At 50.5% G+C, this 13,632-nt stretch overlaps 1 protein-coding gene across 3 annotated transcripts in view; it reads right to left on the minus strand.

The window, feature by feature from the left end:
- Nucleotides 1–10,922: 10,922 nt before the first annotated feature.
- The window catches only part of NKAIN1 (sodium/potassium transporting ATPase interacting 1), a 44,308-nt gene continuing 41,598 nt past the window's right edge, over nucleotides 10,923–13,632 (minus strand). For 2 of the 3 annotated variants that reach the window (XM_043445601.1, XM_043445600.1), the window contains 4 exons: nucleotides 12,634–12,831; nucleotides 12,230–12,290; nucleotides 11,587–11,668; nucleotides 10,923–11,445 (listed from right to left, as the gene is read on the minus strand). In XM_043445601.1, the coding sequence (XP_043301536.1) occupies nucleotides 11,436–11,445; nucleotides 11,587–11,668; nucleotides 12,230–12,290; nucleotides 12,634–12,831 (351 nt within the window). In that variant the 3' untranslated portion in view covers nucleotides 10,923–11,435. Of the gene's footprint in view, nucleotides 11,446–11,586; nucleotides 11,669–12,229; nucleotides 12,291–12,633; nucleotides 12,848–13,632 lie in introns of all 3 variants that reach the window. The other variant, XM_043445602.1, reaches the window with a different exon arrangement.

Below are 13,632 nucleotides of genomic sequence, written 5' to 3' on the forward strand. Positions count from 1 at the left end.
GGATGCTGGCTGGGCCACCACCAGGACTCGGGAGGGTGGGCAGGTGACACTCTGGTGGGAAGAGGAAAGCAAAGGGAGCTTCATTTGCACCCTAACGGGGCTGTGGCTGGAGGAACAGGTAGTCAGTGGCCACCTCACGTCTCCTTGGCTGGCCCAAGCTTAGAGAGTCCTTGGCGGTCCTTGGCGTTGACCTCATAGCGGAGGTGTCGAGTACCTTGTACTGATGACATGGGACAGAAAAGGTACATATGTAGAGGTCCGACTCTGTGCCAGGCACAATGATGCATGTGTCCTTAGACCCAGTACAACCCAGAGAGAGATATGCAAATACTGGTCTATATAAGTAAAACTGAGGCTTGGAGAGGGTAAGTGAGCTGCCCAGGGACAGAGCTGGGGTTGGATTCTAGGCTGTCTATTCCAAAGTCCGGCTATGGCACTGTGACCTGGCCACATTAGAGGGGTCAGAGGGATTTGAGGACCTCATGGTGGTAGTGGTGACCACAGCTCCCAGGGGTCTGATATGTGCATTCACCCAGGAGAAGAGGCTGTGTTGCCCCCTGCCAGGATGAGGGCTTTTAAGTTTTTCCCATGGAGAAGAAGGTGGGGGGTATAAGAGAGCCCAGGTTCCCTAAAACTCAGGGAATTAGGCCAGTAGTTCTTACCTTGCTGCAGGACCCAGGCAAAGAGGCAGAATCTCTGCCCGCAGGAGAACAGGGCATTAGAGTGGGAAAACAGGAGTCCAGTCATGGCTGGGTGGCCTGGTGAAGGAAAGGGCCCTTTGCCTCACCGAACCTCAGTTTCCTTATTTGTAGAAGGGAATAATCACAGTACCCACCCTGCTAGTCTTTCACTCATTCATTTATTCATTCATTCATTTTCTCACTTACTCAACAAGCACCTACTGAGCACCGACAGGACCAGGCTGGATGCAGCAGTGTGCCAGCGACATCCAGACCCCTGGCCAGTCCTTGCAGGCACGGAGTGGGGAGAGATGATGGTCCCCAGACCCGGAACAGCTCCTTTCCCATCCGGGAGCTCTCTTCTCACTTCCGGGCAATGGCAGTGCTCATCACAGTGGAGGCTCAGAGATACTTCCTGGGGCCTCTGGGCAAAGGCTGCGGGGAGGTGAGCGGATCATGGGATGGAGAGGAGGCAGAAGCGAATGGTGGCTGATTCTCAAGGCTAAGTCCTGTGACAGTGAAATGGGTCCTCTGCCCGTGGCCATCTCAGGAGGGCAGGCTGGGCTGCAGAGGCAGATGGAGGAAGGCTGGGTCTGGCAGGTTGAAGAGGCCTCTGAGAGCCCCTCTGGGGGTCAGAACTGAGACTCAGATCCCGCCAGACTGCTCCAGAGTATGGTCTGTCAAGGAGGCCTCAGGGCACCCCAAAATAGAAAGAGTTCTTTCCCTGTGTACAGTTTTTACAATTTCCAAAGCTCTTACCCTGTGGCCTGAAAATATGCATTAAGAGGGTCATTTTGCAGATGGGAATATTGAGACTCAGAACAGTGACTGGCTTGTCTAAAGTGATCTGTTAAATTGAGACAAGAACTCACCTTCCTGGTCACTCCTAGTGCTCTGTCTCACCCTGACTCCTCTCCTCTCCTTACTGACCTTCTCCCCATGAAGTCCCATTGACCCCAGCTCACCATCTACCTTCTCCTCGGGGCCCTGGGACACCCCCTCCCCCTCGCCATCCCCATCCATGGTGATTCAGGAGCTGTCATCTTTCAGGGAGTGAGGAGATGCCAGGGAAGAGCGGGGATGCAGACTGGGGTGCAATCCTACTGCCTCACACTCACCCCAGGCAGGCAGAGAGGACACCTTCTGTGCCTGGAGGCCAGGGGGATGGAACTCACACTTCATCTTTTACTTTCAGGCTCACCTGTGATCCTCAGAGAACCCTGCCCGGTGAGGAATTTTACAAGTGAGGGATTTTTATCAAGACATGATAAGACGTGACCAATATTTCCCATTGAGCAAGTGCCAGAGCCAGGACACGAACCCTGGTCTGGTTCTGCACAACCCCGGTTATTATGCAGAGCCCTTTCTGAGTCTGGTGCCAAGAGAGGCAGGGAGGTGGCTGGGCAGCCGGATGGTCAGGCATTCGGGGGGACACGGAGTCCAGATGTCTAGAGACAATGTAGATACGGCACCAGCCAGCAGGTGTCCCTGTGACAGCCGTGCTCCCCAGGGTTCTCCCGGAAGGAGGCAGAGCGAAATCATGCAACAGCAAGATTAGGATTTTTCATGAAAACAAGCAAGAGACAGCAAGGGTAAAACAGGGGCTATAGCTCTACTGGAGATGGTGGGGAGGATGAACAATATCACTCATGAAGAGTCCAGCCAGGCGCTCAACAAGCAGGCGTCATCCCCCTTTGCAACCTGTGCAGTCTTAATTTCTCTGTGGCTCAGTTTCCTCATCCATCAGATGGGAATTACAGCAGCTGCCTCACAGGATCTCTGTGAGGATTAGGGAGTTGATGTAAACCTGGCACATTGTGAGGACTCCATACATGTTTAGTGTTGACTATATTCCTCCTGTCAGTAGCATCCTATCCTGTTGGGCCTCACGGCTTTATTTCCCACCACTCCCACAAACCCCACCAGTCACACTGAGGATCCTCCCTAGACACAAGCGCAGGAAGCCAAGAATGTGGACAGAAATGCATATAAGGTGTGTTCACCCGGAGGGTGAGGGAGTTTGGAAGTCATTGTCCTTGGCGGGTGACATACTATATCTAGAAAACCCTAGAGATGCCACACCAAAACTGCTAGAACTGAACCATGAATTCAGCAAGGTAGCAGGATACAAGATTAACACACAGATGGACTTCCCTGGTGGCATGTTGGATAGGAATCCGCCTGCCAGTGTAGGCGACGCGAGTTCAGTCCTCGGTCCAAAAGATTCCACACGGGTGGAGCAATTAAGCCCGTGAGCCACTAATCCTGCGCCTGACCTCCAGGGCCCTCGAACTGCAACTACTGAGCCCTTGCGCCTGGAACATGTTCTCGACAACAGAGAAGTCACTGCAGTGAGAAGCTCAAACACTGCAAGCAAGAGTAGCCCCCACTCGCCACGACCAGAGAAAACCCCCATACAGCAACGAAGACCCAACACAACCAAAAAAAAAAAAGATTAACATACAGAAATCTATTGCATTTCTTTACACTATGAATGAAATATCAGAAAGGGATAATAAAAACAAAATCTTTTTAAAAATCACATTTAAAAAAAGAAAGCAAACAGGAATAAACCTGACCAAGGAAGTGAAAGATTTATATCCTGAGAACTATAAGATAGTGTTAAAGGAAATTGAAGATGACTCCTGGTAGCTCATACAGTAAAGAAACTGCCTGCAATGCGGGAGACCTGGGTTCGATCCCTGGGTTGGGAAGATCCCCTGGAGAAGGAAATGGCAACCCACTCCAGTATTCTTGCCTGGGAAATCCCATGGACGAAGCAGCCTGATAGGCTACAGTCCATGGGGTCACAAAGAATCAGACACAACTGAGCGACTAACACTTTCATAGAAATGGAGAGATATCCCACGCTCTTGGATTGGAAGAATTAATATTGCTAAAATGGTCACAGTGAACTTCCCTGATGGTTTGGTGGTTAAGATCGGCCTGCCAAGGGTGGAGACAGAGATTCCATCCTTGATCTGGGAAGATTCCACATGCCACGGGGCAACTAAGCCCATGTACCACAGCTACTGAGCTGAAGCATTAAAGTCCATGAGCCACAACTACTGAAGCCCACGTGCCTCTAGAGCCTGTGCTCTGCAACGAGAGAAGCCCCTGCAATGAGAAGCCCATGCAACGCAATGAAGAGTAGCCTCTGCTTTCTCTGGCAACTAGAGAAAGGCCATGCACAGCAACGAAGACCTAGCAAAGACAAAAATAATTAATTAAGATGAGAGCATTAAAAAATTGAATTGCTTCCTAAAAAAAAAAAAATGAGCATAGTACTCAAAGCAATCTACAGATTTAATGCAATCCTTATCCATGTCCTTACCTATGAAACGGTGACAATATCAGCGAATGAGCCATTGGCACAAGTGAAACCCCAAGCCCTGTGCCTGGCACGGTAGCTGCAGGACTTGGTGCTGGGGCTGGAGGCTTGGGAGTCCCCGCTGTCTTATAACCACCAACCATTCGTGATTCTTAATCTGATAGTCGGGAGCCTCTGTAGCAGATTGGGGTCCTTGTGTTCTCGCAGTACTTCTGAAAGCCAGAGAACCGTCTCCTACTGAAATGGGAAGAGGTCATCAAGCCAATAAAGGAGCCTGTGTTCTGGACTGGGAACACCGGTGCTCCAGGAGGTCATGTGGTGAGTCCTGCCCCGCAGGGCCAGGACAGCTGCCTTGAGTAGTTGGGAAATAAATTATTATCAATGCTCTCTTTAAAAAAAAAATCAGGCGAGGGTGAACGTGGTAATTTCAAAAGTTTGGAGCCACTGATCTGGCTTCATTCCTCCATTCTCCCTAGGGCCAATGTGTGGACAGAAACACTAAGGCCCTAGTTTGGAGCCTAAGGATCATAGTCTCAGAAGCAGCCCATCGTTTGATGAGACGAGGGTCAGGTGTCATTTTCGTGTTATGATGGAAAGGAACTAACATTTATCAGGGCCCTTCTATATGTCAAGTGCCTTACAGGTATTCTCATTATCACAATAAGCCTTTCAAATACTGTGCGATTTTACAGATGAGAAAAAATGAGGCTCAAGTTAAGTGATTTACCCAAGTCTCCCTCATCCCTCCTTGATGACTTAACTCACTTTATTTCTTCTGTCTAGAGGCAATTCTCCACTGAGGGCAATGTTGCCCCTCAGGGATATTTGGCAATTGTCACTACTGAGGGTGGGGCTACATCCGGCGGGTGGAGCCCAAGGTTGCTGCTAAACATCTTACAGCGCACAGGATAGCTTCCCATAGCAAGGGACTACCTGGCCCCAAGTTCAGATGGTAAAGAATCAGCCTGCAGTGCAGGAGACCCGGGTTTGATCCCTGGGTTGAGAAGATCCTCTGGAGGAGGGCATGGCAACCCACTCCAGTATTCTTGCCTGGAGAATCCCATGGACAGAGAAGCCTGGAGGGCTACAGTCTGTGGGGTCGCAAAGAGTCGGACATGACTGAGTGCCTAACACTACTACTACTAAGTTGAAATAATGTGGAGCTGGAGAAACTGATCTAGAGACATCCACGCGCTTCCCTCTGGGTCACTCCAGGCGGCCCTCCTTGAGTCCCCCCGGGAGAGGCTGCCCCTCCTCATAACCCCTGCAGCCACCGTCTGTCCTAACAGGTGCTGATCATGCTGCCTCGAATCAGAGCTTCCAGTAAATGGTACTGGATTGATAATCAATAAACGCTTGTTGGCTTAACACACAAGGTGGTGCCTGTCTATTAACTCCTTGCTTCAATTAGACTGGCGATTCCTAGCATTTCAGGGCTGGAAAGAAATACCCGAGGCCTCTGTTCTAGCCACCCTAACTGAGCACCACCATCCCTCACCTGGATTGTCTTGAGAGCATCTGACCTGGCCTCTGTGTTCCAGTCCTTGACCTCTTACAGTGTATTCTTCACTCAGTATCCGAAGGGATTCTTCCTAGTTCTGTGGTTTCCCATCTCAGATCAAAAACTAAAGCCCTTATGGTGTTGTTCAAGCCAATATAGCGTCAGACATTCACACCCTTATCTGACTTTGTCTCCTACCACTCTCCCCTTTTCTTGCTTTGGACCACACTAGCCTCCTTGCTTCCTTCTAGTATTCAGGCTTCTACCTCAGGGCCTTTGCACTTGCTGTTCCCTTTGTCCTCTAAATTCTTCAGGCATTTTATCAAAACTATTTCTCAGGGACTTCCCTGACGGTCCAGTGGTTAAGACTCTGCACTCCCAATGCAAGGAGTGTGGGTTTGATCCCTGGTCAGTTGGGGAACCAAGATTCCCACTTGCCACGCAGTGCATGGCTGGGGGAAGAAAACCTTTCTGACTGACCTGATGTCCAATATAAAACCAGAATCGATCCCTATCCTGCCTTCCCTGCCCTGCCCTCTTTTGCTCCATGACAATTATCTGACAAGACATATAATTTACTGGTCTGCCTTTGTGTGTATCCTCCCATAGATATCCCCCAGGAGAGCAGTTATTATGTCCTGCCTTGTTCACTTCATATCCCCAGTGCCTGGTACACAGTAAATTCTTAATCAATATTTGAAGGATAAATTCAGTTGCTTGGATCCAAGTGAATTGGAATCTGGTACATGAGTGGAGCCCAGAAATCTATATTTTAAAAACACACCCCAAGTGCAGGTAGGGTGGAGAAGCCCCATCCCAGAACATCAGCAGTAAAGAAACCCAGGAATATTCTGCCAAGTCCAGCCCTCTCATGTCATGACGAAGTCACCAAGGCCAGAGGTGGGGAGGAGGGGCCCCAGGTCCCAGGGTGAGTGGGGGCAGAGGGGAAACTCAAACTTCAGTATTGGAAGGCCAGCACAGGGCTCTCTCTGCAGCTCGTCGGCCTGGTCCTCGTCAGTCTGGTTTCAGGGGAATCGCTGAGTCTGAGACTTGGGGCACATTGTGGTCCCCAGCTCAGGTGGCGGTGGGCAAACTTGGACCTGTCTTTGCTCAAACTAACCTAGTGGTGAAGTTGTCAGTGTTAAAGTTCAAGAGTTGATCCTACCTTTTGATACGATTAACCCGTTTTTAAAAAAATTTAAGACTGTAACAAGTATTAACAAATGAAATCGAAACTTTAGAGTCTTAGAGTCAAGTTTTGAGGGGGCTGGCAGGCATAATTTGGGTAGGCCTTCCAAGACCCTGGAGGAGGGGAAGTTTCAAAAATGTTTGGAGGCCTCTTTACCTGGTTCTAGAATTTCCCAAACCTGGATCACTCAGGGCACTTGGGAAAAACATAGGTTCCTGCTGCTGCCCAGATGTTGGGTTTAGTGTGGCTCAGATCAGGCTTAGGAATTTGGATTTTTAAGGCATTCTTATGCTCTGTAAACTTGAGAAGCTTGGCCTGTCCAGCGCCAGTAGCCTGTGGAGTAATGAACCTTATAAGGCAATGAGGTCTGATGTCAGGCACTCCCTCATTCCCAATCTGTTTAGAAACAGGAAGACCCAATCCTAACTTACTCAAGCAAACACTAGTCTGTCTACAAATCCCAGGAGACTCTTGTGCTTGTCAAATGCACCTTGGGGAATTTGTATTTTAGTGCTTCAAAGAATGGCTTGGGCACCTTTATGACTCAATAGTCATTGGAAGATCCATCCTAGCTGGATTATTTGAATGTGCAGAGGTTGCCAGGAAATGGCCCCAGGGGAGCAGGAGCTGTGTGGGCTTTTTTTTTTTGGCTGCACTTGGTCTGCGTTGCTGCACGTGGGCATCTCATTACCCTGGCTTTTGTTGCAGAGCACGGACTCTAGGGTGCATGGGCTTCAGTAATTGTGGCATACGGGCTTAGTTGCCCTGCAGCATGTGGCATCTTCCCTGACCAGGGATCGAACCTATGTCTCCTGCATTGGCAGGTGGATTCTTAACCACTGGACCACCAGGGAAGTCCCGGTGCTGGGCTTTGTGGGAAGGCCAGTGTAACTAGTTTCTAGAGTGATGAACAGTGACCAAGGGATGCCTGTGTCCTGCAGCTCATGCTGATCATGACTCTACTGCAGGGGCCATCACAAGTTTACACACATAGAGCTCCTGGCCACACACATACCTCCAAGAACACACGTTTACACAGAGAAGAGAGAAATCTTAAACCTCTTCCAGACAAAACACTGTTTCCTGCTTCCCTCCTCCAACCCACTGTTCCAGCCCTGCCAGTTCTCACTAAAGGACAGTTCTGAGTAGCTTCTGCTGAAAGTCCTTCAATAGCTACCCCTCCTCCCCACACACACACTCCAGGTTTGACATTCTGATGCACTCTGGTTTGACAGTCAGGGCTGCAGGATAGAACTCCTTCCCTGTGGAAGGTAGAATAATGACCTCCCGCCCCGGGAAAGATGTCCCCATTCTAATTTCTGGAAACTGTGAATGTAATAGATAGAAAAAGGGACTTTGTAGATGGGATTAAAGACTTTGAGAGGAGGAAACTATCCTGGACACAGATCCTTCTAAGTGGAGAACTTTTCCTGGCTGTGCTTAGAGAGATGTGATGATGGAAAAAGGATCAGAGCTGTGATGTCACTGGCTTTGAAGAGAGAGGCCAAGAGTCAAGAAATGCAGGGAGCCTCTAGAAGCTAGAAAAGACAAGGACATGGATTCTCCCCTAGAGCCTCCAGAAATGCAATCCTCTAGACATCTTAATTTTACGCCAGTGAGACCCATGATGGACTTCTGCTGAACTTTAAGATAACAAATGTGTATTTCTTTAAGAGACTACAGTTGTGATAATTTATGACGGCAATAGAAATCTAATACATTCCCCACTGAACCTTCCTCCAGCTAGCTGTCTCTGGCCATTCTTACCCCAGACACCATGGGCTTTCCTCCTTCCCTACCTTTGCTCACGCTGTTAGCACCTGTTAACAACTGCCTTTCATGCTAAACTGTCCTTAGCATTGACCACCCGCTACCAGCATCCACCCTTCTGCCTGATCACTCCATGGGCTCCCCACTAGACCATAAACTCCTTGATTTGTTTCCCTCTGATTCCACAACCAGGAGTGGTCCACAGAGGTTGGCATAGTGGACCTGGCATGCTTATGTGGAACCTCTGGTTCTTGGTCCTAACTGCAAGGTCACCTGGGGATCTTAAAAATCTCAGTTCTACCAAATCACTGTGGAAGAATGGAAGACAGCTCCACATGTGTTATTGGGAGATTTCCAAGAGTTAGGTTGAAAAAAGTAGAGCTGAAGAGTAAGTAACATATTTTACCTTGTGTGAGGGGAAAATTTTATATAATTAAAAAAAAAATTGACTATCTTTGGAAAGATACGGAAAATAGGTGAAGAGTACAAAGCACCCTGAAACTTTCTGAATTCTGTGCCATATATACATATTACTTATTTACACACAAAAATAAATGTTTAAAATTCAAAAGACTGATTCTTGTGTTATGGTCAGAGAAAGAGCCAGGATGTCCCAGTTGGGAGACAGGAATCAGTGTCTAAAGCACTGTCTGCCAGTTTATTCCAAGTCAGGAACTGAATCATCAGAAGAGGGCAGAGCCAAGATGCCAATGATATTTGAAAGCATAATCTTAAGATACACTTAATCAGAAAAATAGAAAGCTCTCTAAGAGATTGTGAAGCCAGGTTTGGAAACCACTGACCTAATCCCCTCTGTGCATTTTATGGATCAGGAAAGACAGGGAGGATCATTTGCCCAAAGCCACACAGCCAGCCAGAGGCACAGGCCACTGTGCCAGGAATGTTTGATCATGACAATGACTTAGATTCCCAACCTCTGCCCACCCTTCATACAAAGACTTTTCCCTTAGAAGACCCTGCAGACTCATGGGCAGGACAGGAAGAGAGAAGAAAACACCATCTTTAATCAACCCACCTGCACAGAAACCAGGGAGACACTCCCTGCCTTGCAAGGTCCCAGTGAGACGAAAACCTGGTCTCCTTGAAAAAAAAAAACCATCTTATAAAAACAAAAGGCTTCAAAGCACCAGTGGCTAAACCTGCTGAGTAGAAAAGGGGTTCAGGGTGAGATGACAGCCGCCTGGGGGTGGGAGAAGAGAGGGCTGGAGGCAGAAGTTGGCCCAGAGGCAGTGCAGCAGCCAGGCCGGAGGGAACCGTCACCCTCTTGAGCTGCACCGGTAGCTGATCGGGCTGACCTCAGGTTCTGCAGTGACCAGAGAAATGCCCAGGGTTGGCCCTTCAGCACAGACCTGCACATGAGATACTGGGGTGGGGTCCGAGTTCAGGATATTTTGGCCTGAGACAGGAGGGGATGGCAGATCAGAGCGTGGTAAGTGAGGAATGGTCACCATGGAGGGGCTCAGGTGTACAACCGTCTGTACTTCCATCTGGTTCCCCCAGGCCTCCCACCCTCCTTCCTAAGCCAGGGCTCTTCCTGTTTCACAAACTGGAAGCTGAGGCCCAATCCTCCTGCCCTCAGATTCACCAGCCAGCACACGGGATGCAGGGTCCTCAGAGGTGCCTGAGGAGGGAGGTGAAGAGACTGAGCCCTTACGTCGACTTGCTCTTAAGAAAGAGTGCTGGCCCTCCAGACCCCCCTCCCTGATGGCACCCCCCTCCATTCTGCCTCTCCGGAACAACTTCTGGGCTTGTTAGAGGGTGCTCCTGGACACCGGTGCGATCATGAACGCTGGTGATCTTTCAACACTGGTGACCAGGAAGCACAGATGAGCCCTTTTCCATGCTGGAACCACTGGTCTTTCATCAGATGAAGTGGATGGCATCCTTAGAGGTTAGCGGAGTTGCTGAGGGGGTGAGGGGTCATGGGTGCAGCAGCCTCGGGGACCTGGGAGTGGGGCAATGGGGTTGTGTCCCCCCCTTTGCTAGAGAAAGCTCAAAAGCTTTGCCAAGGGTGGGCAGAGGCCGAGTCTAAGAAGGCTTCCCTGTAGGTCAGGCTGAATGCAGGGCTCTGGGATCCGTCCATCCCATTCCCAACAAGAGAACGGGTATATTGCTTTAAGAGAGGCGTTGGCAAGTGGTGGCGGTGGTATGTGAGCGTGGTGTATGTCATATGGTTTCTAGCGTGTCCAAGTTGGAAGGGGGCTTGGAAATGGAATTCAGAGACCAGACACTGGGTTTTGGAGTCTGAAACTACAGATGATATACTGTGTTCAAGTCCTGCCTCCACCAAAAACGCAGCTGTGTGACCTCAAGTAAATCGCTTTACATCTCTGGGACTCAGTTTCCATATCTGCAAAATGGGGGTTATAGTAAAATCCCAGTATAGTCCAGGGAATTGAGAGTCAAATGAAAAGGCTAGAAAGAGCTCCATTTACTAAGGGATTATTTTAATTATTTGAGGTGAGAAGCTAAGGCCCAGAGAAGACAAGGGCTTTGCCAGATGTCACACAGAGTTAGTGATGGAGCTGCGATTAGAACTCAGGACTCCTCCTCTTCATAGTTCGGGGGAACTTTCCCCAGGGCTGGTGAATAAATGTGGTGAGATGGTGTGTGTGTTTCTCCTGCCCTCTCCCTCTGGACAGGGGACAGGATGCTGGGGGAAGAAGGGAGAAAGGGGAGGCTGGAGAAGGGCGGGGGTGGGAGGTGGGGTCGCCCGCACACGTCAAGGCTGAGATTAAAAAAAATACAAACCCCGCGATTCTCCCCGCCCCACCCCTCAAGTCCAGGCTGCTAAGGGCCAAGTCCAAGTCCGCTTCAGACCCAGATCCCGCCGGCTCAGGCTGCAGTGAGTCAGGGAGCCGCCAGGGGGCGCGCCTGCCATCTTGGCCAGAGCTCGTGGCAGCGGTGGTCAGTCTAACCGCAGGGGTGGGCGTGGGGTAAACGCTACCCAGACCTGCAAGAAAACAAAAATCTTTTAGGGAAGCGGACCTCTGAACAGGGAGGCGGAGAAATCCGCCTGCTCCTCCCTCCCCTTCTTTCTCCTACACTAATGCCGGGGTCCCTCCACCCCACACGGCTCCGCGCCATGACCCACGTGTACAGAGGTTGCAGTTGTAAATGCGACGTCTTCTGGGGAGCCTGGTATCCGTAGGAGTCAAAACCGCCGATGAAATCGACTGCGGAAGGGGAGATGGCACGTGGTTAGAGATGGGCCTGTGGAGAGGCGAGGTGATGGGAGGCAAGGTCCTGAAAGGGAGGAACCTGAGACCAGATCCAGTACAGGGCCTGAGGGGTTGAGCTTTGCTGTAGCATCTCGAGGGACCGGCCAAGGCCTGAGATAGAGAGCTGGAGCGTAGATGCGGAGGGCTGTCGTTTAAGGAGGAGGCTGAGGGGTGAGGGTGGGGAACTGGAGCAGGGAGGCAAGACCTTCCGAAGGGTGGGAGTAGGACGAACTGGGAATGGGTGGTGCTTGACAGGAGTGGGGCTGTGGACCCCTCCGAGGGGACAGGACGGGGCCTAAGGGGCGGGTAGTGGGGCAGGGCCTTGGCTTGGGCACCGGGACGTCTGGGCCTCATCCAGAATGGGCCGGCTATGCAGATCCCCACCCAGTCTACTGTCTCTTCTTCCCCAGCCCCAAGAGGGGCCCCTTAACTGACCCAGGGCTCCCTCCCGCTTGGGCCCCTGTCCAGGGTGCTGACGGTGTGGGGTCCCCACTTCCCTAGGGGCTCCGTACTCACAGCTGTCCTCCTCTTCCAGGAATACTTTGCTCACGTAGCAGGCGAACACGAAGCCGAACAGCTGCGGGAGGACACAGCATCAGAAAGGGAGGGAGGAGTGGGAAGCTCTTTCTTCACCCCCTGCCTGGCCCTCCCCACCCTGGCTGGAGGGGCCAAATGTGCTGAGAGGAAGGCAAACCCGTTAACAACTTCAAGTTTAATGACTGTGCCTTAAACTTAATACCCTTAGTTCTGTTCTCTGTTCTGGATGTGACTTTGAACAAGTAATTATTTTACCTCTTTGCTTCTCCAGTTGGACCTGGGAGATATCTTACTGGCTTGTTAAGAGGAAAGAGGGTTATGTAACTTTGTGTGTGTGAAGTGCCAAGAGCAGGGTTGGGATGGGCAAGGGGACAGAAACTCACAGCCAAGAAGATCTGCAGGGCACTGCTAAGTGCTTCAATGTAGGGATAGTCGAGCAGGCAGCCGGTGACTGAGATGACATGGTGGTCCTCCAGGGCCAGGCGGGAGTTCAGGACAGGTGTCACCAGGCAGCCTGGCCCGTTCTCCATCCACCAGGAGCGGTGCAGGGATGTGTTGAAGGTCATGATGAAGTCCCGGTCCTAGGGGCAGAGGGGCCTAGGATACTGAGCTGGGGGGAGGGTGGAGATCCTTCCAGGCTCCAGGTTTACTTCACACCTGGGTCATAACAGCTTCCCTTCCTGGCGTGATTTGTGAGAGGTTATGGTCTGTATCTGCAAGTCTATAGTTGGCCAGTAGGTGGCGCTAGATGATCATGCCGGGCTGCAACAGCCCCGCAGGAGCCTCAGAATTTCAGGGCTGGAAAGGATATTAATGGTGATTGGTTTCCCTTTTCCAGCTGTTAGTGAAATCCCCAACACAGACCTTCTTCACAGCTCACTCAACCTCTCCACTGCCCCCTGTGTGTGACCCCGGGCAAACCTCTCCTCTCTTTAGTCCTTGGTTTCTTCTTTTGAAATGGAGAAGGGGCTGGCCTAGATCAGTTCTTACCCACATGTGCATCTATGTGTTCCTCACTTATATGGCCCACTAACAAATATTCACTGCATACCGACTGGGCGCCAAGCACTGAGATGTGCGATCTCCCTCCGCAATTACGTGAAACTGGAGTTTCTATTAACTGCACTTACTAGATGAGGAAACTGATGCTCAGAGAGGGTAAGCCACCTGCCCAGGGTCACACAGCTAGGAAATGTTTAAGCTGGGATTTAAATCTAGCAGAAGTAGGAAGCCAAGTGCTCTCATTCATATATTTTGCCTCCTTTCTTTTTAAAACTAGGAGTTGTGCCCTCTGGGTTTGTTCTCGAAGTTAAATACTCCCACTTTCTTCAACAGTTCTCCATGTGACATGGTCGGTTCAGTTTTTCCAGAACAGACTCTAC

Source organism: Cervus canadensis, chromosome 24, assembly GCF_019320065.1.
Source record: "Cervus canadensis isolate Bull #8, Minnesota chromosome 24, ASM1932006v1, whole genome shotgun sequence".
Classification (NCBI taxonomy): Eukaryota; Metazoa; Chordata; class Mammalia; order Artiodactyla; family Cervidae; genus Cervus; species Cervus canadensis.